We start from the raw sequence: 25,784 nt of genomic DNA, 5'->3' as shown, positions 1-25,784 counted from the left end.
AACGGCCTACTTGAAATAAAAACTTTTGATTTTGATTTTGAAGTCGATAAATTAACTAATTCCTCAAAAAAAAAAAAAAGATAGTTTTTACTTTATTCATATTTAAAATTGTAGCGTTGTTTTTAATTTAGACTTCCCATGCGTTTCTGTTACATGCTGTGTCAAGAAAAAAATGGCAAAGGAGAAAACTGTCTAAAAGCAGTTTGTTAAATGATCGTTTAACTACTTGGTGGACGCTGTTTACCCTATAAAAGGTTACTTATAAGGAATGTGACTAAAAACTCATATTCTCAACCCACGTCGAAGACTTTTCAACCCTTCAAAATAGGGAATATTTATTAATTCAGTTTATATAGGACTTCTGGGTGACCCAGAAAAAGTTTTGCTATACAAATAAGTTCTAACGGGGTATGAAAAATAGACCTATATTGTCCGATTCACAAACCTACTGAATATGTAACATACACGAAATTTCATAAAAATCGGTCGACCCGTTTCAGAGGACTTAAATCTCGTACACTATGACACGAGAATTTTAGATATTAGAATATTAAGTGATATTTCTGACGTTACCCATTATTTATCCTTAAGTAATAGAAGTAAGTGGTGATATATATTTATTGTATTTTAAAAACGAAAACAGGTCAGAAATAGACTTGAAGTTTATAAAAAATCTCAATTAAAACCAAGTTTTAGGACTAAATTAACAATTATAAAGTCTGGCTATATTATATTAGTATGTATATATATAGAGAAAAATTGACTGATTGTTAAATATATATATCTATATATTCAGGTTAAAATTTAATAAAATAAATGATATTGTATAAAAGAGACAAAGTCATTTTTCTCTTTGAAATTTGAGCTATAGATATACCTATAGATAAAGCTCGCCCCTTAGAGATATTTAATTTTAAGTCGATTTTGAGTCAGATACTATCCTTGCAAACTGCCAATGTACCTTAATTGCCGCCATTTTGGAGGAGTAAATTGACAGTACGTTTATATTGCAAGGGGTTTCACGTAACGATAAGGCCATGTGAGTTGTGACCCTTGTTTAAGCCATTAGCAATTTGCGACGATTATAAAGTAACAACTTAGACTCAATTCAGACCGAAAAACAGCGTCTTTTATAATCTATACGATATTATTATTAATGGTTAAGATTTCCTGACTTAGGGTACAAGTTTGTTTTTGTATTTTTTCAGGTACCTATTACTCAAGGTGTAAACGATAATTTTTTACAATAAATTAAACTAAACTAATATTAAATTTTTTAAAACTACTTATATCAATATAAACAAATTAATTAATTAATTACAAAGAACTTTACCTACTAAGGATTTGTATTACTAATTTTCAAAGTAAAGTAACAGTCATGTAAAAGCAAAGCCGCTACTTTTTCAGTCTGGATTGACTCTTAAAATCGACTTACGGCCGTTTTCGATATTCCCTCTACTCCAGAAATTGAATTTTGACACAAGTTCTATACAAAATTTGTCATAATACCATTTCTCGTAGCCAAATCCATCGATTGTTTAAAAATTGAAAATGGCCGTTAGATTATAACGTAATTAGGGGTGTTTGTACACCGCGCCCGCTAGGATAAGAATTCAAATCTTTAAATGTTAGGGATTATGTGTCTAAATCGATAAATATATTTATCGATTCATTATTCAGCAATAGGCTCTTTTACATCCAAATTTTACATAAGTAAAATATTAAGTATGTAATTTGTGTGTAAGAAAGACAGCCATTTATTTATTATATTATAATATTTAGTTTTTTTTTTATTCGTCCAATAGACAGGCAACAGTAGATCGGTCATACCGCCTTGTATTTCGAAGATGCATATATTTTTTCTTAAAATTAAGGAAGATGACAAATGGTTGCATACCGAATGGGATGAATAACAACAACAGAGTAGTATTTTTTATTTTGCTTCTCATAAACTAGTATTAAGTTGACTTACAATGTTCAGAAATGAATAAATATTTACAAATCATGATCTCACTAAACATATTGTATGTATTAAGGTTTTCTTATGTGGGTCTAGCTGTATCAATAATTACCAAAGTAATATACCTAAATAAGAAAAAAAAATCGCAAAATATTGTACATTTTAGTCTTTTAAGTTTGATCTTATATTTACTGTAAAATAATCAATAATTTATTAATGAAATAATGTAAATGATTTCATAGAAAATAAGTTTAAAAACGCAACAGTAAGTTATTAACTTTTTATTTATTTATAGTTATTTTGGTAATCGGAAAACTTGAAGTTTATGTTTGGCATTACGGAAAGTGAATTACAGGTATATTATTGGATAAGATAATTTTAAAGAAAATTCCCCTGGCTGTGCCTACCTACTACAGTTTAATATATATATCCTATCTTTACTGTGTAACTATTGCAGAAAATTAAAAACAGCTGAAGGTCGCTGTAAAATAAATAAAATCTTATTCTATCAATAAGATTTTTTCTTTAATCGTATTTTAATAGAAACGTAGCTCTTGCATCGGGGGTTAAAAATTCTAAAATATACTTACAAGTAAACGAGTGTTTGTATCAGCCGCCATTTTGTACGGACTGATTAAAGTTATTTAAATATTTAAGATGGCCCCGTAGTCTAACATCCATTTTGGAAGTTGTAAGTGGTATTATTTTTGAAACATATATTTTTTCCAATTGGTGTCTAAATGAATAAAAGGATTTAAAATCTTATGTTCTTTTTTAATTTAAGTGTAAATTATATTATTATATTATAATACAGGGTTGTATTAGACCTTATTAAGTGGCAACTATAGAGGATTACCTACGATAAAAGTGTATTAAATAAAACATGAAATTCCAACTGGAGTGTGCCTTTTTATTTTTGTACTAATTGTTATTTTTAAATGCGTATGTTAATTTATATTTCTTAATCAAAAGATCACAGATCAACTGTAAGTCGGACTCGCTACACTGGGGGTTCTTTAAAAATAGGTTAAGTACAGAAAAACAAATCCCCACTTGATTTGTTTTTCTGTACTTAGCCTTAGCTTAGTAACAAGTTAATTTGAGGGTATTTTCCGCCGTCACACCTGTACCTTCGATATATCTCGACCTTTTATTAGGATTTGTAGTTACAGTCGCAACTGATAAACACAATCGTTCAAAATATCTACCTATCATGATTCATGGAGTACAAAATGTTGTAAGACCGTTTTACCCATTATTTACAGACCCCTGAACTGCCCCTAAGATCAATAGGAAAGCCTAATAACTATACCTATTATATAATATGGTCCATCAAGTGTGTCTAAAAATGGTATAGGTAAGTACAGTTTTACTTCATATATCCTTGCTTGGAGTTCAAGCTATAGGTAGGCACATAGTTACAAAAGTTTTTAAAATATCGAAACTCGAAAACCATAGCGCCTTTCCACAACGGTTTCCTGCATAATAAAATACATCATCAATACTTTATTTGCAGTCCAAAAGGTACTAAGGTCTTAAAATGAAATGGGTAACAAGCGCAGCACGAACAAAATAGAATAGAGAGGAGGAAACGTGAATTAACGCAGAAATGCCCTACGAATGCTTATTGCAATGTTTCTAAAACCTTCCAAGACAACGGGGTATTTCTTACGCTTAATAATTTAAAAATAATAGCGTTATAAAAAGTATGTCCTGTCCGTGAAACGGAGTAAATATAAGGATTATTATGAAAATTGTCGAGCAATTCATAAAATAATTGTGTTTAAGCATTTTTATGTAAGCAAATACATGCGACCCCCTAAAAATACACAATTTTCAATTATTTACCCCTTTAAACTCTATTATTCACTCCGTTTTACGATACCCGTGGCCGTGGGAACTCCATAAAGTTGTCAATATTCTGTAGTTGCTCTTGTTGTGTCAGTCAATTTGACAGAATCGCTTGTTGGGTTGATGCAGCTGTGCTTACTGTTTATTTTTTTTAGCTGAATATTGCAATGCAATTTTAAATAAACATTTTAAATTATCAAATAAGGTGCTATAATAATATAGAATTACGTGTAGTGACGATACGTAATGGAGAAAGACGTAATTTTAACTCGAAAATCTGCACAGCAATTGTCAAATCAACTAAGGTATGTAAATAAATATTATTTTTTATTAATTAACTTATTCTGTGTTGTATATAATAGGCCCTCTTATTTATGATCCATTTTATAAATAATATATATAACTGTTCCGTATAAGTAAGTAAAAAGAGGTGAGTTATAAATTATGAAAGAAAAACATCTTTTTGTTTATATTTTGCAATTTAGTCACATTAAACTGCTGTTATTTTTCGAGTTAAAAATAACATATAATAGATAGTACCCGCGTGTATATTTTTATTCTGCACTGATGTCTTAAGGATTATAGCATTAAAAACATTAATAATGTTTATTTTCAGACAGGATACTGCACATAATTCACAATCATACCAGCTATGTTGCTGCTGCTTAGAGCTGGTGTGTCTCAAAAGCCTGTGGTTCCAATATATGTGGATGGGAAAGACGGAGGTGTATGGAGATATGTTGAAAGAGTGCTTTAATTTGACGGTGAGTAGGGAAACAACCACTTCTTACCACATTTGCTATAAACTTTAAAAATCATCACATTACTCACTTGTCCTTCACAATTTTATTATAGAAGATAAATCTAAATATTGATATCTTTTTAAAAAAAGACTTCATACATAAACAATTTACATATTTCAGAAGTATGTTTAATTTGGCAACTATCATTACCTTTTTACATTGATTTTTAGACAGCAGTATTGTTAAAATTAAAAATATTTAGATAGAATGTAAACAAATAATTGCATTATATTCTCATGTATATTTTGTCAAGTAACTTTCTAACTTACAGTGGCCTGAACACGCAAAAGAGCAGATATGTGAAGTGTGTATCACACAGCTGAGGAACGCTCTGCAATTCAAACAGAAAGTGATGCGGTGTCAGGCTGCCATCAGCTCTCAACTTATAGGTAATCAATTAAATAATACTACTTTCACTACTTGCCCTGATTCTGACCACAATAATAAATGCGGACAACGGACGTGGTCGAGTGGCGTACGCACCGGTTTCAAGGTGTCGTTAGCTCTGAGGCCCCGGATTCGATCCCCGGTCGAGTCAATGTAAATAATCACATTTCTACATTGTCTCGGGTCTGGGTGTTTGTGGTACCTTCGTTGTATCAGAATTCCATAACACAAGTGCTTTCGCAACTTACTTCGGGTTCAGAACAATGTATGTGATGTTGTCCGCATTTATTTATTATTATCAAATTCGTTTTTTTTTCTAGATATGACGCGAACTGTTAAGCACGAACAATGTGATGCGGGAAACAATAATCTTGGTAAGATAATAATATTTTTTGTTATAACCACAAACACACACACACACACACGAACTCTTCTTCATTCTTTCTCTCTATCTCTTTCACACACACACACACATGCATAAATACAATGGATAATTGTTATTATTCCTATTGCCTTTTACAAAATTTTACAACTTTAATTGTGTTCTACTAATTCTTGAAGTTTATTTTACTAGGCGGTGGACCGTTAATTATTAAATGATGCAACTGTTTACACACGCGGCGCATAGGGATTGCCCGACTAGTTAGACTACCGCCGCGTCAGTTCATGATTAAGGACTCCGGTTGGGTCGGAAGTTAGTCGGGCACTACCGATAAATACGCGTGAGTAAACCGTTACATCATTTAATAATGAATCGTCCTCACGAAAGTATTCCTTCCTTATAAAAATATAAGAGCATAATATAAGTCTCTTTATAATTAATTTTTAATATAGAAGTATGTTTATCAGTTGTCTAGTACTCATAATACAAGCTTTGCTTAGTTCGAGTCTAGACGGCGTTGTGTGAAAGTTGTGAAATATATGATAACTTTCTTACGGACTAAAATTTCAAGAAAAGGTTTAAACTGCGTTAATCTTCCAGGATTAACTTGCAAATGTCTATTTTTCAGAACTACCAACCAAAATGGCGCCAGTGTCAACATATGTTGATGACAATCTGTGTGATAACTATGACTTGGAAACAGAAGAAAATTATGATGGTGAGTGACGTGTATTATGACTGCAATAAATAATATTATAATCAATACTTTCTCAAATAAATATTAATACATATACAAGATTCAAGTGAAAGTTATTATGCGAGTGAAAAGCGACTGTAGAAGCGATGGAATAAAGTTTAATTTAGGTTGCGTAGTTATTCGTTACTCTTACTACTAAAACACACTTTCCTTTTTACCGTTTTAATGTAGATTTAATTGAAAAGTATTTTTTTTATGTTTCACTACCCCCCCCCCCATATTTCCTATGCATAGATTAATTATTCAAGATATATTTCGAGTCTTTTATATAATAATGTACACATTTTATTTTCTTTTACAGATTCAACATCAATCAAAATGGAAGATGTGATTGAAGCTAAATCTGTTGTACTAGAAGATCACATGAAAGGTGCTTTTACTTCTGAATATTATGTAGGGGGATGTAACTGTCTGTCTGATACGCTCGCGCTGTGACGTCCAAATTGCTCAACCGATTTTGTTATTATCTATAACTAATATGGTGATTAATTGCTCATCTTTTGACGCCAACCCCCGCCAAAAATGTTTGAAACTTGATATTTTCTTTTTTCAGATTCTGTAGATAAAACGAAAGGGAAGCCAAAGATTACAGACAGCAAAAGAAGTGAGTCTTTCTATTATTTATATATTTAGTGTTTATCCCCACTCCTTATATTCCTAACAGATTTTTTTTTTCTTTTTATTTACGGTATTTTTTCTGAATAGAAGATGTCACCCCGATGATTGATACAGATATTTTTAAAAATTAACACTTACATAATATAATAATATAACTAGTGGCCTGCCCGCAATCTTATGGCCATTATCATAAGGCTATAAAGCATTCTTCGCCTCGTCCGATAAAGGCGAGGCGAGAATGTTATTATAGCAGCCCACATGTTCACTGTTGGGAACTTGTCTTCTTCGGACCCCGACGCGGACACACTCATTCCCAGCTGATAAAATAATAAACTCATAGTAATGCAAAATTATCTTCGTACCTTTATTTCGTGATACTCGAAAACAGACTTTAAAATTGTCGACATAAAGTACATAATAGTTTCGTAAAAATTTTGGCATCGACAACGCTCGAGTCTTTTAGTGCCAGCTAATCATTTGTGATCTTTATGCTCATAGTATTTAAGCATATTTTTGACTGTCCTAGAGATATCCGAAGTACAGCGTTCAACATTGCGTCGTATAGTAACTTCTTTAACGAGATTAGAGAAGTCTATGTTGTTATTACTTTTTGCATTTGTTGCAGATAAAATAAAACAAATATATTCATCGAAAAAGCGCGAGAACGTCGACGGAAGGAAAGCGAACTACGTGAAAGCGAGACAAAATGTCTGCCTCATTCTAGAACATTCCACCATTTTACCTTTCAAATCAAATAAAGGATATTTCAATTGTCTCTACTGCAATAAACAATATGTAGGTTTTCAAGAACTAAAAACACACGTCGATAAACTACACGAGAATATCAGCTTCAAATCGATTTTAAAAAGTATTTTAAGGCCTAAAGACCGAATACGGGCTGACGTCAGTGACATCAAGTGCAGGATCTGTAAAAAAAAAGTTGATAACCTCGAAATTTTAATAAAACATTTGACAGATGATCATAATATTTTGTTTAATGACGTTATTAAGCCAAATGATTGTATTTTAGCGTACGATTTGAGCGACGGTAAGTATAAATGTTATGAGTGCAAAGCAGAATTTCTATTTTTCAAAACTTTATCGAAACACATGAATGAACACAGCACAGATTATGTTTGTGACGTATGCGGTAGATGCTTTCTTCTACCCGAAAGATTACGCGCTCACACACAACTACACAACATAGAAAAACCGGTAAAATGTGACATTTGTAACAAAATATGCAGCTCCAACATTTTACTCAAAAGTCATATTCGATACACACACAAAAAACGATCTTTTCTATGTTCAATATGCGACAAAACCTTCCCAAGTTACAGAACAAGAATGAAACACTTAGAAGAAGTACATAATCGCGCGCCATTAAACCTAACCTGCAAATTATGCTCAAAGAAGTTCGGTACACCAAACAGTTTGAATTCACATATAAGATCTGATCATTTGAAAACTTTAAAGGAACCTAAATTTGGATGCAATACTTGTGGGATGATGTTTAAAACTCGACATGCACTGTCTTATCATTTAATAGTTCATTCTGGTGAGAAAAATTACGAATGTAAAGTTTGTCATAAAAAGTATGCCCGCGCTAAAACTTTGACGGAACATAATAAAATTCATTTGAATGACAGGAGGTGGTCGTGTGGAGCTTGTTCTCAAGCGTTCGTACAGAAATGTAGTTTGAAAAATCATATACGCGTCCATCATGGCGACGAGGAGAGTGAGAATTTAATTGTATATAAAAAGCCTGATGATAAATAAATTTGTATTTATATATCTTGTTTTATTTTAACATTAACTGAAACCAGAAAACAAGGAGCAAGAATTAAAAATACAAGTCTTGCGTATAAATAGGTTTTTCTTTATTAAATTTTACAGAAATAATTTGATTAGATATGATTATGAGATTTGATCAGCGTTATAATCGTAACAATGGGACTGTCTAGGTTTAAAACAAAACTGTAACAGTTGTGAATGAAGAATATCGAACGCCGAGAAAACCGAAAGGAGAGAAAGAATATTATGCCCCTTCACTAAAAGTACTGAGACCAATGGCAGATATAAGTTGACAGCTTTGCAATATGCTACTCGACACTAGATGGCGCTATAATCACTTCTCATATTTAGACAATTATTTTTGTAATGGGTTAGGAGTACTAACGCCACAGTCGCGCAGAAAATTCGTGAGCGATCCCGAGATTCTGGTTTTAGTAGTAGAAGGGGCCCGGAGTGCTTTTAGAAAATCCTACATACCCTTACCGGCCTTGCCTTCGACGTGAGTTGAATACTCCCGGGAAAAGGTTATGTGGCGCCCTCTGTCCAAAATATGAATAATGTTTTTTATCATTCATTCTCAACAAACCTCTTTTCATTATCATGTGATCTCATATGCTCCCTTAGAGTATAACTCCTCGCATATGCCTTACTACAAACAGTACAAGAAAACGGTTTAACCCCAGTGTGTTTCAACATATGTTTCTTCAAACCATGGTTCGTTATAAACGCCATGCCACATTCCAAACACTTCTTGTTTTTATGCCCATGCGTCTGACGTATATGCGTCGCTAAATAATGCTTAATATTATACTCTCTACTGCAGATAGGACATTTGAACTTATGCGTGATATTATGGACCTCAGACATATGTTTTATTCGGTCATTATAATGTTTCATAGGTTTAAAACATATTTGACATTTAATAACGCGTTTCGAATGAGCACTTTCCATATGATTGGCTTTAGAAGTTTTAGTTTTAAGTACTTTACCGCACTCTTTACACGGAAAATGGCCGTTTTCGTGCGTACGCTTGTGGACTTTTAACCTTTTCGAATTTAAAAATGATTTGCCGCATACATCGCATATGCAGTTCGCGTAATGTTCGTTCAGATGTGTTGTTAAAGTTCTAAATACGTGAAATTGTTTTCCACAGAGATGACATGAATATGGACTGCCATTAACTTTATAATCAGCAATACATTCTTTATAAACAACCTTTTTATGAACCTCAATAAAATGGCAGCACATCGAAATGACATCTGTCAAAGTCAACTGACATAAGCGGCATTCAAGATTCGAAATTTCGATTTGTAAGGAGCGCGGGTAACGTTTTATTTTTTTTATTTCTTCGTTTACGTCGGCGTGGGTTTTTAATGTGTGGTCTCGAAGGAGGTTTATTTCCATGAAGTCTTGTTGGCAGAAGAAACATTGGAACCAGCTTTTGTGGTGTCTGAAGGGGCAGGCTGTGGTGTCTCTTAGGACAGTTTCACATGTTAACATGACTCGCTTGCGTTCTGAAACTTGCTTTACACCGTTTTGTAATCTTGTGTGGGTGGTACCTAAAGTGAAGAATAATGTGCCATAATACAATTCAGAAAAAGTCAGCATTTTTTTATTAAAAAGCCCATTTTTTTTAAATGAGAATAAAACATGAAGTTATATGAATAGGTGTTTCATGTTTTACTTTTAAAAAGTCAATGTGATACGAATTATCATTCAGCTAGCAATAATTGTGCATCGCACGCATTTGTTATTATTTTGCAATTGCTAAACACATAATACTTCTATTTATGTTACTAAGCATTAATAAGCAAAGTAATGAAAAACAATATTTACCTATCTCCGCAGTATCAAGACATTTAAAACCATTTTCTATAACTTCCATTCCATTTAAACCAATTTCAATCTTATCTTCAACGTCATAAGATACATTTTTCTTTGACAGCTCAGAAATGGGCGTGTCCGAATCATCGTCTACTATCTTTTCTCTCTTTTTTTTACACTTCAGTGCGGTTTTTTGTCTCTTTCTCTTAGATGTGCTGGTATCTACTACTTGAGTTTTTAATAAAGCTTCTGTAATCATAAAATTCATAATTTAACATAATTATTTATATAAGTGTGTTGTGATGTTTCTTCTTCACATCTAGACTTAGATAATGTACTTATAAATCTGAATATATTTTGTGCCACCCGAAAAGTTCCACATGATAGTCTTGAATATTTCTTTATCATCTTCATCTTAATAAATATTTTAATTTCTTGTTTTTTTTACAAGTTCATTAGGCATTAAGGATGTTAAAAATTCATGGCGGGAAAAGAAACATGTGTTCTTTTCTAATGTTTTGGCAATCTGCTGACTAACGCAACAATTACTGCCAGGTAATTCGGCGGTATTCTGCGGGCTTTAAACTTTTAAGTATTTCCCGGCGATATTTCGTTGCCTGTAACCACATGTACGTTAGTGATCCCTTCGTTAATTTCTTAGCTAAGGCGGGTATCTCTCATGGACACCCAACTTCCTGGGAGTGTCAGATGTATGTATGTAATTAAAATTAATTAAAAAGGTTGTCTAGAAGAGATTGCTTTTTAGCAATAAGACCGCCTTCTGTACTCATCATATTTGTGTGTTGACCTGGTTTGTTTTTCCTTATGGTGTACAATGAAGAGTATTCTATCTATCTAAATAAATCTCACCATTAGTATCTAAGTCATTGTTGAAACAGTTTGGACTGTCTGAGATGTCTGGACTAAGGTCTTGCTCCAACTTGACTGGCACTGAGTTGAATTCATCTGAAAATTTAAGTAATCAGTTTAATTTAAAATTATAAAGTCATTACAATAAGGTAATTATACTAATTATAAATATATTTTTACAAAAAAAAAAAAAAATAGTTATTCATATATCTATAAAGCTTAATTTATAGAAAAAATATTTTATTGTTTTTAAAGTTTTACCAGGATAGTCAATCATGGAAATATTTACAGGTTTTTGCTCAGTAGTGGAACAAAGTGGGCTATTTAAAACAAGTTTTGCTTTTTCAATATTTGAACCTTAAACCTACCACGACTGACAAAAAGCACCACTCACACCAACCTTATTACCCAGTAAATAAAATAAAATAGAATAGAATACCATTGCTTTCTAAACATACCTTTCCTGCTGTCATAATAAGCTATGAACCGGTTCTCTGCCTTCATCACTTGTTTCCGGAAACTGCAAGCGTCTCTCAGGTGCCCCACACAGAGAGCACACACCATCCTACTTGGACCCCACTCCATCAGGTAAGATAGCTGAAGAAATAGTAATTAATTGATTAATAAGAATCAAAATCATAATGGTATTGTAAATGTGAAGGTAAAATCATAATGGTATTGTAAATGTGAAGGTAAGTGCATTTTATGAGTGTTCGTGTGTTTATCAGCTCTGTACGCGCAAATGGCTGGGCGGGTTTTAATGAAAATTTAATCATATTTACATAAAAAGTTCTATAGCAAGTCTTATAGATATTGAAAAAATATTTACTTGTGCGGTATTGTTATAAGGAATAAGTGAGATTAACAGAAAGCAGTAAAAGCAATATTTTTTAAAGCAATTTAATAAAAAAAACATACTGAAACGCCGTAGCACTCTCGAACCATTTCTGAATAAACCTCTTTGCTACCGGCCTCCGTAATATAAGACGCGGTCATGTCCCAGGTCCCGCTTGCAGATAAACAACATCGGCAAACATCTGGCTGTGAGATCCAACTCTCTGTATTCTCATCATCCATCATTTTAATTGATAAAATATAGTTTTATTCCGCGTCACGATTTGTTTTCAAGATTCTGACAATATTTTGACATTTGCTTTTGTTTTTTTTTAGCTAAGTACAGGATACCGCACAAGTGTTGACTTAGTAGGTTGGTAAAGCATCTTTAATTCCAATGCATAAGGTCTATTTTGATTTTGACTGTGACAACTGTGGTTGTAGATCGATTGTAAAAAAACGTTTCGTTCCGCCGTGATTTTCTGTTTAAGTCTTTACTTTCTGTGTGACTCGAACAACAACTAAGACACTTATACATAATATTTAATCGGTTGAATATACAAAAATACTGAAATACAAAATATTATACCTAAATAAATATTTCAATAGTGAAAAATACAATAAATAAATCAATAAGATTGCTGAACGTACGTTACGTTACTATCAAAATGTCAAAAGTTTAAAATCTGTACCTGTCGAAACTTGTGGTTGTACTTGCGATTTGCTGAGTGCCGGCTACTCTTAAATCTTAATAACTGACGAGAAAACTGAATAGAAATCGCACAACAGCTCATGTTAACCTATTTATCAAGAAGATTTATTCAATCTAGTCTCTATTACAAAACCAACATGCGTAACGTAGAAATCAAAGCAAAAGTTACAGACTTCGAAAATATTTGCAAAATTGCCGAAAAACTGAGCGGCGGGCCGCCAACATTAATAAATCAAGATGATACATTTTACAAAGTAAATGAAGGACGTTTGAAGATGAGAAACTATCTTGATTCATCAGCTGTGCTTGTAAGATACGATCGCGCTGACGAAGGAGGTCCGAAAATTTGTAATTACGAGCTGTTAAACTTTTCGGTCAACGAAAATGAAAAGGCGAAGTTGTTGAATGAAATGTTAAAGAAATGTTTGGGTATTCGAGGCAGAGTCGTTAAGGAACGGTGAGATTAGGTTTTTGATGATTTTCATATTGAATTACGTCTACGACATCTTAACTTTAAAAAAAACTTCTTTCATAAAATCTTAGGGACTGAGTCAAGAAAGGTTTAAAAAAAAAATCATAATCTGCCAGTACGCCAAAAATGTTTGATGTATTGAGATAATGTTGAATAAATAACAAGTATACTTATTGTCAAATTTATCTCATGTACCTATTAATTTAATGAGACACCATTTATTTTATTTAATATTTTACTATTATCTTTTTTTAGAAAACTATACTTGGTTGACCAGACCCGCATCCATATTGACACAGTTCAAGATCTTGGCCAATTCATGGAGCTGGAAGTTGTTCTGCGACCAGAACAGACTCTCGAAGAAGGTCAGGCCATTGCAAGAGACCTCCAGATTAAGCTTGAAGTTAAGGATGAAGACCTCATTGACTGTGCCTATGTAGATCTGTTAGAAAAAAAAAGTAATTGAATAGATCTGATTTTTTATCATGTTTTGTTAAAAAGTTGATTAGCCTTATTTGTTAAGTGTTAAATAGTATAGTTTTTATTAACTTATTATTTTAAGTTGATACTATTGCTTTTGTCATTTAAAATTATTTTAATTTTGGTGTATAAAAAAACAAATCATTTTTCTTAATTTGTTTGTAATTTAGGCTAAGCTAGTGTTCCAAATTATTTTGGCTAAGTAACAACTATAATCTTTTTACAAAGTATGTAAAATATAAGCTCGTGTGATATAAATTAAACCTTTTTGTTCATCCATATTGCTTTCATTTCCTTTTTAACATTTTGATAAATTCCTAAAAGGTAGAAACGCCTGCCTCTATTATAGTATTTATATCTATTAGATTCCATCAAAATATTAAATGTGAATTTTCCTCTTTTTTTATTTGTTTAAACTTTCATGTACAATTCTGGTACATAAAGCTCTTTTTCTTGTTTTTTTGGTATTAAAAAATTTGTTATAAAATATTTAATATTGCTTCTTGATGATTGGATTATGATTATCTGCCACAATTATTTTGTTCAGCCGCAAAACAAGTTATAAAATAAACCGGTAATTTTTACCGAAACTCAGCAACATTTTCAAAACTTACTTGCTTCCCAACACTAATGAAACGTCAAATTGCCAACAAAAACATCGGATTGTTGATATTTATTAGTTTAAGGTTTTAATAACTTTTAATCGTAATTTATGTCTATGAAATGGAGGCAAATAAATCTGCGATATATACAACTTATGGAGAGTGTCGCTGTTGCCAAGCGAAAGGCCAACACAGAGATATGATGAAAGAATATTACTACAACGGTATACGAGAAGTATACTTCGATATTTTTATGGAAAGTTTTAATTTATTTGTAAGTATTTCGAGAAATATTGATTTGTGCTTTCATTCTAGTATAATATAGACGTAGATTGCAATCGATTTTAATTCTTAGTGGATTTTATGACGTAAAAAAACTGAAAGTATAATAGAAACTTTGTACGATTAAATTAGTTTAATAAAAACCCTTTATGCTTGTTAAGTTGTATACATAGTAAGGTAATTCTTTAAACGTATCCTTTAATTGTTTCACATACAATTTTCTGATTTTGCTACATATTTCTAAAATTATAATTTAATTTTCTACAGTTTATTAATGTACTACATGGGATACCTAGAAAATGATGTTATGTAAATTATGTAAAATAACATAATTTCCACAGATGAGCTTAGATCAAAATAAAAACCAATAAATTTATAATCAACAGACCATACAGACAACTTCCTGTATTAACTCTTGACTTCTGTACAAAAAAGAAATCAGTGCTACTAAATAAATAACAAAGAAAGTCTTACCTACATTCAATTTCCACACTAAACTCAGTATTGGACTGGCCTCTTGAGCTGGGTTTCAGCGGCCCTGACTGCTAAACCGGAAACATGGGTTTGATTCCCATTCAGGACAAATTTTTGTGTGATAACCATGATCATTTGTCTTGCTTAGGTGTAATTTATCGATATTATGTATGTATAGAAATATATAAGCAAGTTTATCAGGTGTCTAGTACTCATAATACAAGCTTTGTTTCATTGGAGACTAGATGGCAGTGTGTGAAAGTTCATTATCATCCTAGCCTTTTTCCCAAGTATGTTGGGGCCGGTGTCATTGTGATAAAGTTGTGGAATATATTTATGTTCCAGCTATCAACAAATGTCCTACTAACCACTTTAATATGCTCGACGTGCGTGCAGCGACTCCGCGACGCGACGAGCTTCCGTATGATGGTCGTCAGTACTGAGAGACAGCTGCTGCAAGCTCTAGTTTCTGATGATAAAGCTACTGTGTTTGTTAATGGTATGTCACTTTTAACTTGTTGCCCGGTCATTAACCAATGAGATAACTTACGACTGCACAGGTGGTTGAGTGGATGACGTGACCACGCCAAACACACTGTGCGAGACATATCGCCGGTTTGCTCCCCGCGTGGGACTAGCGTTTGTGTGATCTGCGTATTGTATGTGGAATCGTTGAGGGCCTAACTATCGCCAGTACTCATATGCCTTGAACAGCCAAATCTCCCATGGAGTCATATTATAATCTAGCATATTGAATACAAAAATACACAAACAACAGATATTTCTTCGTTGTGGTATATTTAATTTGTTAATCTTTACTAATGTTTTAAATTTTTTCAATTCTAAACTAAGTTTTGTTGGCAAAAAGACACCTCATTACATAACAAATGGTATATTATTTTATGTTTTTACTTTACCGAAATATCTCATTAATTTCAGTGCCGGTCGATGAGAATGCTCTAGAAGTTAAATTGGAGAAGCAGGCGGATGTAAAGGAGGAACTGAGCGAAATAGAACTAGAAGTTGGTGACTATGACTCGGATTATGTTGTTAGCGGTGAGTGTTTCGTTATTAACTTAACCTTTTTTTATAATAACTGTCGTGAGACTGATTCATTATTAAATGATGTGACGGTTTACTCACGCGTATTTATCGGGGTAGTCCGACTAGTTTTGGACCCAACCGGACTCCTTAATCATGAGCTGACGCGGCGGGCGAGCGAGTCGAAGTTCGACTGACGTGAGTAAACCGTTACATCATTTAATAATAACTTAACCTTATTCAAAATAAAACCATATAGATACAATGGCGGACGTATGTATTCTACTAATATTATAAACGCGAAAGTTTGTTAGTATGGATGTTTGTTCCTCTGTCACGCAGAAACCACTGAACGGATTTAGATGGAACATGGTACATAGAAAGTTAATAACCAGGTTTAATACAGTGGATAGTTTTTACCCCGATTTTATGTTCCCGTGGGATGATTTTGTTGCGGGCGGATTCGCGGGCAACAGCTAGTTTCATAGTTCATATGAGGTTTGAATTGTTTTATCCACTTGGCAGTGCTTTGTACATAATATTAAATAAAGTAGCTAATGCTAAGCTAACAAACTTCCTTTATAATACAAATAGGAATCATATTTCTGTCTCACAGATTACGTGTCAGACACCCCAGAAGACAGGGAGGCGGCCTTGTTGCGCAGGTTCGCGCGCGACAAGCCGCCGCCCCTGCCCACGCGGGCAACGCTGCCGGATATATGCCCAGAGTACTGCAAACACTTGGATTTGTTACAGAGTAAGACTACAAAATATGATCTATTTGTATAAGCCATCCCTACTTCCCTACTAATATTATAAATGCGAAAGTAACTCTGTCTGCCTGTCTATCTGTCTGTCTGTCTGTCTGTCTGTCTGTCTGTTACGCTTTCACGCCTAAACCACTGAACTGATTTTAATGAAATTTGGTACAGAGTTAGAGTTGACCTTGAGAAAGAACATAGGATAGTTTTTATCCCGGACTTTTGAAGATTTCTCTTGGAAACGCGATATAACCGACCTCAACGCGGGCGAAGCCGCGGGCGCAAAGCTAGTTGTTATATATTTTTTTCTTCCCTATGTCCCACTGCTGGCCAAAGGCTCCCCTAAAATCCATTTTTCCAATTGCTACACTGTCTCGATAGCGTGCATTATCTTAAACATATTTGATTACATTACCGACTGCACGAATAGCCGAGTATTTGTGGTGTGCATTTTTGGGATCCACGTATGCTTGTTTTCAACCCCCCGAGACAAACGCGTGTTGACCTTTACTAATCGGATGTCATCATCTCTTGGCGATAAATACCTATCTTCTCTTTTTACTAGCATAGGCATCATCATCATCATCAACATCTCTTCCTCCTCATATCAGATAAGTTCTTACAAAATAAATCTCCTTTCCCAGATATAAAAGTTCTTCCGAAAACCATAATGAAGTTAATAGAGGATCAAGACAGACGCCGCTCGCTAACTGGGAGCCGCCGCTTGTTCATAACAGAGAAAATGGCGCACATGGTCAACGCGAGCACCCTCCTACTGCACTCCAACATTACTCCCTTCAGAAGCAAGAGTCGAACTGGCTTCCCTTGCTTCTTCTGCCGAAACATATTCGAAAACCTAGACAAACTGAAACTTCACACGAATGAACACAAAAAAACTGAAGTCAAAAAGATTTTGAGGACCTATGGCGCTGAGTGTTTAGTCGTTTACGTCGATATCACAGATTTAAAGTGCAATTTATGCGAAAAGAAACTTCAAAACCTAAACGAATTGAAAACTCATCTCGTTAATGTACACAAGAAGAAAATGCATCCGGAATTCACTGACAGAGTCATACCGTTCAAGTTGTCACAGTCAAGTGTTTATGAGTGTCAAATATGCGGCTTTAACTTCGAGACTTTCGGGTCCATTGAAAGGCATATGAACGTGCATTTCAGGAATTACGTGTGCAAAGAATGTGGGACCGGTTTTGTAACGAAATATAGGTTGAAAGTTCATTGTAAGAGTATGCACGCGGGAGGCAGTTTCCCCTGCGCGTCCTGCGGCAAAGTTTTCACAACGCTACAGAAGCACAACAACCATGTGAACACGGTTCACAAGTTGCTAAAGAGGTTTAAATGCACGAAATGTCCGGAACGATTTGCCGAGTACTTCAGAAGGCAGAAACATTTGGTCCAAGTGCACGGTGTAGCTCCCTTACAATATAAATGCAATGTTTGTGACAAGAGTTTCGATCGTCGCTATACTTTATCGAGACATATGAAAAGAGATCATTTAGAAGAACGTGACTTTCAATGTGAAATGTGTTCGTATAAATGTTTTACGAAGAATGAATTAAGAGTTCATATGGTTAAGCATAATGGGGAGAGGATTTATGAATGTTCTGTTTGCAAGAAGTCGTACGCGAGGAAGAAAACTTTGAAGGAACATATGAGGATACACAATAATGATCGGCGGTTCGCTTGTGCGGTGTGTGGGCAGGCTTTCGTTCAGAAATGCAGTCTTAAAGGGCATTTGAAGACGCATCATGTCGAGTTTAGTTTGCAGTAAATAGTTTTGTAGAAATTTTGTTGTTTTATTGATGTTTGAATTCCTTTCTTAATCTTACAAAGGGTGAAAAGAAGCTATGTTTAAATGGCGATTCATGACGCCTGCAGTTGTTTCTGCATGTTATTATAGCATAAAATGATGGGTTAAGGGTTCAGATGGTAGGGTATCAGAAATGAAAAGTTATCAATTATTTGAATAGTTTAATTGTTTATAATTCTGTAGTTAAAGAACTGTATTCTTAAACTTTTAATATGAGAGTGACAAATTTACCACAAAACTTAGTCACCAAGATTCTACACAAATTATAGAACTCCATCTAGCGGCGAATAGCAAAATTTAACTACCGCGTTTAGTTTGTACACAGAAATTCTAAACAAATACCGGTTTTAACATTAACTTGACTTTAGATAGAAAGTGAGAAAAAACAATATTATTAATAGAAATATTAATTATATTACTACTTCTTATTCCCAAATGGAAAACAACATTTCTAATTTCTACTCGTAACACTTTCCATTTTGGACTGAAAAAATATCGGTAATATTATCCAACTAACATTTCACAACACTATTATCAATTGACAATTCAATCAAAAACATTTCCAATGTTTGTTATTGTGCTATAAAACACAGATTTCTAACACAAAAATAACGAAATGGCACAAAGTAACGTGTACACGAGTTATGGGGAATGTAGGTTTTGCTTAGCAAACGGCCATCACAGAGATGTGACCAAAGAATATTATTTTAACAACGTTAGAGAGGTGTACTTAGATATTTTTATGGAATGCTTTAATTTAAACGTAAGTATGAATAAAGTAATAGAGTTATACTAACAAAAATATGAGCTTAAAAGAATTAATCCCTCAGTATATTAAATTTCGGAGTATAATTCTTGAAATTTCACACAAAATTCGCTTCGTTCTTGGTGTTTCAAAACTCCGTTTTATTTGCTATCTGAGGCATAGAAAGGTGCATATGTTTAGAAATGGTCTCCCATCTACAGGGCAACCGCGGCAAGGCTAGAGCAGCCTTGAAAATCAATTATTATCGGAACATATTGACTTAATATTTCATTATAGTCAGTGTGAATTTCATTCATTTATAAGAATCTTATACTAGCTTACCCAGCAAATATTGTTTTGAAATTTGCCCGGAATATGTATGTTCCATAACTCATTTCTCTAAACAATATCATGTTAAAACGCTTTTAAGGATATTTTAAAGTTTGAAATAAATTAATCTGAAAATTCCTGTTTAGAACTACATTAGTTTTTAAATATGTTCTTGTTATTAAGTATTGCTTAGTATTTATGCTGCTTAAATTTACAACAATTTTTGTGAAGAAGACCATACCCAGCAATTGGAAATTTCCCGTTGGACACCCAGCTGGTATTTTCCCATGTTTTTATAAATTTTCTTGTTTGTTTGTCAGCCTCATTGGATTTTTAACTAAATTCTGAGGCACTGCCCCATAAGCTAGTAGGCTGAAATTTTCAGGGTAGCTGTAGACTCAATGACAATGCAATTTCATCATACATATATAAATAACAGCAGGGTCCCACAACTGAACATGCCTTCCGAAAAACGGTCACCGATCTGTGGACTAACTGCGTCAAGCGTAGCTTAACCTGTGATCGATTCACTTATGCAAAGATAGCTTAGCCACAAGCTCCTCCAAAACAAATGTCGACATGTGGTATCTAAGGGCTATCAATGCTTGAAACGTAACATTTTAACAGCTATCAACACACAATCGCATCAGTCCCTTAATATGCTCGACGTGCGTGCAGCGACTCCGCGACGCGACCAGCTTCCGTATGATGGTCGTCAGTACTGAGAGACAGCTGCTGCAAGCTCTAGACTGTGCAGTAGACAGTAAAGAGACCGTGTTTGTTGATGGTAAGGTTTTAGCCTGTTTTAGATCCCACTGCTGGGCAAAGGCCTCCCCCTTTCTCTTCCAAACTTCTCTATCTTTTGGAATTTCCGCCCACGTTTGCCCTGCGTACTTGACTAGATCGTCACACCACCTTGGTGGCGGAAGACGATACCCTTCCTCGATCGTCCAGTGGGTGACCATTTTGTCCAACGGTCAGGCTGCATTCGCGCGACGTGACTAGCCCATGGTAAAGTTTATTTAATAAAATTAATATGTGTAAAAGAACAGTGAGTGATTGAATGAAAAAAAGCTATTGAAAAATCTGAAATCACAAAACCGCTATTAAGATACAGATTTCCCTACATGAGAAGCGGCCTGTGCCCAGCCGTAGCACATACGCAAACTGTTATTAATATTGTCACATTACTAGTTATAAGTTCGCATGTTAAGTATCGTGCATTGTTGAATTTTCTTTCTCATATTTTTTTCAGTGCTCGATGAATCAAGTGACAATAATCAAGACATCAAACCTGAATTGAAAAGTGAGAGTGGAACAGACTCGGATAGCTCTCAAGCGGAACAATTTGATGATCAGGAAGAATATGAATGTGGTAAGAAATATGCATAATACTTATAACATAGATAGATACACGTTTTCCCCCCTCGGGTATACTCTCCCCCATGGATACACGTTCTCCCTCCCTTGGGAACAAAATCCCCCGACGAATACTCTCCCTTTTCGGTTGCAACATTCAACCACGGGTATTCTCCCCTCTCGAGTACACTATCCCTCACGGATAGATAGGGTCTCCCCCCTCGGGGACAATCTATCCCCCTTCCCTAGGATATAGTCTTCTTTTGAATGAATTCAAGCTATCACTCTTGCTACTTATTTTATTTTAAAAAGCTTTATAGATATTAGACTGCAAATAATTGAGTATTCAAAATCAGTTTATTCTGAAAGTAAGATATAATTTTACCAGCTGTTGCCCGCGACTTCGTCCGCGTGGTTAGAAGAAATTGCGACTATAACTTGAGATTTAAACTATCCTACCTCTCAAGTTTGATCGAACTGCACATGGTGTGCGAATTTTATTATAATCGGTTAAGTGGTTTAGGAGTCCATTGAGGACAAACATTGTGACACGAGATTTATATATATTAAGATAAAAGTTCTCGCTGTGTCGAAATTTCCTATGACTTAATAAAGTAACATCCCTATGCATAACTATTTTCAGATAGCAGCAAAGAGGTGGAAAACGAGGAAGAATATCTGGTGTCTGGAGAAGAAGCGTTGTTGTCTCGTTTCTCCAGTCCCCCGGCGCTGCCCACGCGATACTCTCTCTACAATATCTGCCCTGGATACGTGGAACATTTGAATAGGCTCAGAGGTATTTATTAATACTGCACGGATAGCCGAGTGGTTGAGGTCACCATGCCAAACTCACTGAGCGCGATGTATCACGGATTCGATCCCCGCGTAGGACAAGCATTTGTGTGATCCACGAATGCTTGTCCTGAGTCTGGGTGTCTTTGTGCATGTGACTTGAATGTTTGTGAAAGTCCCCCGGCATAAGGATTAAATAGTTGCGGGAGTCGTTTATTTAAGAAATGAAAATCGTCATCGTCAACCAGATTCAGCTAAGTACTAGTGTTTTACAAGAAGCGACTGCCTATCTGACCTCCTCAACCCAGTTACCTGGGCAACACGATACGATTTCTTTGTAAACCTCTAGGTACGTAACCCGATATTTATTTAATAATATTTTATTTCTTTATTCCAGACACGATAGTAACAGCGGAATCTCTACAGAGGCTGCTCAACAAACCTAAGACAACTCAATATGTGTCAGAGAAGCTAGCTCTAGCCATAAACGCGACCGCCATATTCGAATACAGCAACGCCGTTGCTTTTAAATCGAAAACAAAAAATGGCTACCCCTGTTTCTATTGCAGAAAAATATATTCCAATCACAATTTACTAAGAAATCACCAATCTATACATCCTAAATCGATTTTATTTAAATTATTAACGAAATATACGGCTGATTGTCTTGTAGTTTACGCCGAAGTCACTGATCTGAAATGTACAATTTGCGACACAGAAATGTCAAATTTAAATGAATTAAAAACACATTTAAAAGAAATACATAAAAAGAAAATGTATTTAGAATATTCAGATCGAGTTATACCTTTCAAACTAAGCAATTTCGAATGTCAAATTTGTAGGTTATGTTTCGAAACTTTTGGCGCGGTTGAGAGGCACATGAATAAACATTATTCCAATTATATGTGCGAGGAATGTGGGGCGGGTTTTGTAACGAAACATAGGCTAGGAATCCATGCTTACATGTTGCATAGACAAGGTAGCTATCCCTGTGAAACATGCAAAAAGACTTTTCGAACGCAATTGAAGTATAAAATTCATTACGATGCCGTTCATCGGATGTTAAAGAAAAATAAGTGTCCGCAATGCCCTGAGAAGTTTATTGATTATTTTACAAGGCAGAAGCACTTAGTAGACGTGCATGGTGTAGAACCAATATTATATAAATGTAATGTATGTGATAAATCCTTTAATCGCAGGTACACTCTGTCTTTACATATAAAGAGATGTCATTTAGAACAAAAAGATGTAAAATGCCAGTTGTGTGTGTATTCTTGTTACACAAAGACTGAATTGAAAGAGCATTTAGTCAAACATGGAGGGATGAAAGAGTTTGAATGCGGTGTGTGTAGAAAGGCGTTCGCGAGAAAGAAGGCCTTGTTACAGCATATGCGGATACATGCGAACGACCGGCGGTTCTCGTGCAATGTTTGTGGTATGGCTTTCGTTCAGAAATGTACTTTGAAAGGGCATATGAAGACACATCAGGACATATGAAGTAATTCTGTCCATAGAAGAAAGCTAATGTAACTTAAGCTTGTGACTGTCCCACTGCAGGCCTCTCATACTGAGAAGAAGCATCGATCACACACTTCTGGGTCCCACGTTGGCGCCATTACCAAATTGTTAGAAAAAATCAGCCTCTAACTGTCCCACTGCAAGCCTCTTACACAGAGAACGAGAATTGATCACCACTTCTTGGTCCCACGTGGGGCGCCATTATCTTGTTGAAAAAAAAATCGGCCAATAGCTGTCGCGCTGCTGGCCTCTCCTACAAAAAAACGAGCCTCTCGGAGAACGAGCGTTGTTTATCACATTCATCACTATCAAAGTCCCAGGCCCCAACAGTGAGCATCATTACCAATTTACTACGCCAGCCAGAAATGATGTCTTAGAGAAACTGCAATCCAACTGCAAATTTGCAGCTCGGATGCAGTTTGAATGCAGTTGACACGACTGCAATAGAACTGCAAACCAACCTTGCGGTCCCATTGCAGTCGGCGTGCAGTCGTGTGACGGTTGCTTTAACTGCATTCAAACTGCAGCCGAACTGCAAATTTTCAGTTGGTTTGCAGTTGAAATGCGGTCCGTCTGTTTAGACCCTAAGAGAGGAAATAATATTGAAATGAAACAAAATATTTCAACAAATACTATATTTACAAAATAACAAGTACATAATGTAATGCCTTCCATTTGAACAGACTTAAACAGAGTACATAATTATTTAGTTGTTTTATTTTAGTCATAACTCAGACATACAGATAAATAACCGGTCAAGTGACAGACATTAAGGACACAGAAAGGTTTTCATTAAAAATCTAAAAACCCACGGCTTTAAATGTCTCTCCATTCAAATTTTATCAAAATCGGTCCAGCCTTTTTTAGTGTTGTAAACTGATTTGTCTTCGGGTTTAGTTACCCTGAATATTTCAGCCTGCTAGCTTATCGAGGAGTGCCTCAAAATTGAGTTGCAAAAATCCAACCGGAATGACAATCAAACAAACAAGATAAGTGAGTGTATAAAAACGTAGAAGTCACAAATAAAATTTTATGGTACCCACGAATTTATGACCGCAACAACGTTACTTAACTTTCATCTCAATTTTTTGTATTAATTTTAGCGGCAACAGAAGTACTTCGCACTGTGCCTACGTAGTTTTGGTTTTAGCCTTTAATAGGTTAAGTTTTACCCTTTAATAGGCATGATGACTGGGTATAAAAAGAAAAAATCTCATTAGTCCCTGAGTTAGATAATTAAAAAGTATGAGACACGTATTTTTTCCTTTTTCAGAAAAACGAGAATTGACAAAGATTAACTGCTTTAAAGTTTAGGAGAGGGGGCTTGTGACGTAACGATAGAGTAAAATTAATACTCAATGGTGACGTCACGCGTAAGTTTCATTCACTGTAATTTGGTCAATTTATGTTTACGGGACAAATTAAAAAATACGTATCCATTATTATACAAAAAACTACAAGACGGACACTGCAAAAAAAAATTGTCATCATCCCTATTAAAACTCTAAAAGCAGGACTGGCTATTACTACGCACAATTATTTATATTAAAATGGTCATATGAAGTAGCGTTTTAATACACAATCAACAAATTGTATCATGACGCAATTTGAATATAAATTGTTTTAAGACCGCAAGATGTACACAGAACATTTAATTTAGCAATTTATGTGAATTTGAATTTCTATGTATACGATTTTGCAAGGATGGCCATTTTTATAGTTATTTATTAATTATTTTCAAGCGAATGTCGACCTTATTGTATATGAATGTCTTTAAGCGTTTAAGCTTATATTGGATAATGAATCTTTTTTTTTTCATTCCAGTATGGTATGCTTTGTCTAGCAAAACTAAAGCGATTATTAACAGAATGATTGCTGTCAAAACGATAAGAAGTTTATTAGCCAGTTGTTTTATCGTGTTTGAGAAATCTCATCAGCAAGTTAATAATAATTAATTTATCTATTACAGTTTACGAACTTAATATTAATAAAAATAATTTGTTAAGGTACTTTAAAAATGACATAATCTTGGTGTCTTTTTGTCTGAAAACTTAGTTTAAAACCAATGTAAAACAGCAATAAAGATTACGAAATCAAATATATCGCTGAAATATGTAAACCTGTCGATTATTTATTTAATACTAGTTGTAGTATTTAATACTGTTGCCCGCGACTTCGTCCGCGTGGTTAGAAGATATGTTATAATTTATACCTGCCTTCTATCTATCTTGCAGGATTCAGTCAGCGTTTGCAATGTAAGCGCAAAAATGTGTTTTTTACGACCTCACATTAGAAACCTCAAAAATTG

The 25,784-nt window shown here is 34.5% G+C and overlaps 4 protein-coding genes across 5 annotated transcripts; 3 read left to right on the top strand and 1 right to left on the bottom strand.

Annotated features, from left to right (window-relative positions):
• Nucleotides 1–3,895: 3,895 nt before the first annotated feature.
• On the top strand, nucleotides 3,896–8,550 carry LOC113505467 (zinc finger protein 62 homolog). 2 transcript variants are annotated; one of them, XM_026888187.1, is made up of 9 exons: nucleotides 3,896–4,116; nucleotides 4,428–4,575; nucleotides 4,886–5,003; nucleotides 5,322–5,375; nucleotides 6,012–6,101; nucleotides 6,442–6,510; nucleotides 6,694–6,744; nucleotides 7,384–7,806; nucleotides 8,408–8,544. In XM_026888187.1, exons 1-9 carry the CDS (start codon nucleotides 4,058–4,060, stop codon nucleotides 8,458–8,460), a joined length of 1,065 nt encoding a protein of 354 aa, XP_026743988.1. In that variant the 5' UTR covers nucleotides 3,896–4,057; the 3' UTR covers nucleotides 8,461–8,544. The 2 variants fall into 2 exon arrangements, with proteins under 2 accessions (XP_026743988.1, XP_026743987.1); XM_026888186.1 differs by having other exon boundaries at nucleotides 7,384–8,550.
• A 66-nt stretch (nucleotides 8,551–8,616) lies between these two features.
• LOC113505470 (zinc finger protein 492-like) lies at nucleotides 8,617–12,367 on the bottom strand. Its single transcript, XM_026888190.1, has 5 exons — nucleotides 12,165–12,367; nucleotides 11,705–11,843; nucleotides 11,247–11,342; nucleotides 10,389–10,625; nucleotides 8,617–10,111 (listed from the first exon to the last, which is right to left on the bottom strand). The coding sequence occupies exons 1-5, from the start codon at nucleotides 12,324–12,326 to the stop codon at nucleotides 9,120–9,122; spliced, it is 1,626 nt and encodes a 541-aa protein (XP_026743991.1). The 5' UTR covers nucleotides 12,327–12,367; the 3' UTR covers nucleotides 8,617–9,119.
• A 379-nt stretch (nucleotides 12,368–12,746) lies between these two features.
• LOC113505476 lies at nucleotides 12,747–13,733 on the top strand. Its single transcript, XM_026888199.1, has 2 exons — nucleotides 12,747–13,249; nucleotides 13,520–13,733. The coding sequence occupies exons 1-2, from the start codon at nucleotides 12,873–12,875 to the stop codon at nucleotides 13,728–13,730; spliced, it is 588 nt and encodes a 195-aa protein (XP_026744000.1). The 5' UTR covers nucleotides 12,747–12,872; the 3' UTR covers nucleotides 13,731–13,733.
• Nucleotides 13,734–14,383: 650 nt separating this feature from the next.
• Nucleotides 14,384–23,932, top strand: LOC113505722 (gastrula zinc finger protein xFG20-1-like). The gene is made up of 10 exons (XM_026888532.1): nucleotides 14,384–14,620; nucleotides 15,448–15,601; nucleotides 16,042–16,158; nucleotides 16,760–16,900; nucleotides 17,549–18,689; nucleotides 20,039–20,084; nucleotides 20,435–20,594; nucleotides 21,063–21,182; nucleotides 21,810–21,962; nucleotides 22,356–23,932. The coding sequence occupies exons 1-10, from the start codon at nucleotides 14,468–14,470 to the stop codon at nucleotides 23,453–23,455; spliced, it is 3,285 nt and encodes a 1,094-aa protein (XP_026744333.1). The 5' UTR covers nucleotides 14,384–14,467; the 3' UTR covers nucleotides 23,456–23,932.
• Nucleotides 23,933–25,784: the final 1,852 nt, after the last annotated feature.

This window comes from Trichoplusia ni, chromosome 26, assembly GCF_003590095.1.
Source record: "Trichoplusia ni isolate ovarian cell line Hi5 chromosome 26, tn1, whole genome shotgun sequence".
In the NCBI taxonomy this organism is placed as follows: Eukaryota; Metazoa; Arthropoda; class Insecta; order Lepidoptera; family Noctuidae; genus Trichoplusia; species Trichoplusia ni.
Note: the sequence above shows the minus strand (reverse complement) of the source record. Positions and strands in the feature narration are given on the sequence as shown.

Excerpts from the sequence above, each read along its gene's own strand:
- LOC113505722 (XM_026888532.1), top strand. The coding sequence starts at position 14,468 with ATGGAGGCAAATAAATCTGCGATATATACAACTTATGGAGAGTGTCGC. Across the intron at positions 16,159-16,759 it reads CTCGGATTATGTTGTTAGCG|ATTACGTGTCAGACACCCCA; the intron begins GTGAGTGTTTCG and ends TCTGTCTCACAG. Across the intron at positions 16,901-17,548 it reads ACACTTGGATTTGTTACAGA|ATATAAAAGTTCTTCCGAAA; the intron begins GTAAGACTACAA and ends CTCCTTTCCCAG.
- LOC113505467 (XM_026888186.1), top strand. The coding sequence starts at position 4,058 with ATGGAGAAAGACGTAATTTTAACTCGAAAATCTGCACAGCAATTGTCA. Across the intron at positions 4,117-4,427 it reads CAATTGTCAAATCAACTAAG|ACAGGATACTGCACATAATT; the intron begins GTATGTAAATAA and ends GTTTATTTTCAG. Across the intron at positions 5,004-5,321 it reads CATCAGCTCTCAACTTATAG|ATATGACGCGAACTGTTAAG; the intron begins GTAATCAATTAA and ends TTTTTTTTCTAG.
- LOC113505470 (XM_026888190.1), bottom strand. The coding sequence starts at position 12,326 with ATGATGGATGATGAGAATACAGAGAGTTGGATCTCACAGCCAGATGTT. Across the intron at positions 11,844-12,164 it reads GAGAGTGCTACGGCGTTTCA|CTATCTTACCTGATGGAGTG; the intron begins GTATGTTTTTTT and ends CTATTTCTTCAG. Across the intron at positions 11,343-11,704 it reads TTATTATGACAGCAGGAAAG|ATGAATTCAACTCAGTGCCA; the intron begins GTATGTTTAGAA and ends TTAAATTTTCAG.
- LOC113505476 (XM_026888199.1), top strand. The coding sequence starts at position 12,873 with ATGTTAACCTATTTATCAAGAAGATTTATTCAATCTAGTCTCTATTAC. Across the intron at positions 13,250-13,519 it reads GGCAGAGTCGTTAAGGAACG|AAAACTATACTTGGTTGACC; the intron begins GTGAGATTAGGT and ends ATCTTTTTTTAG.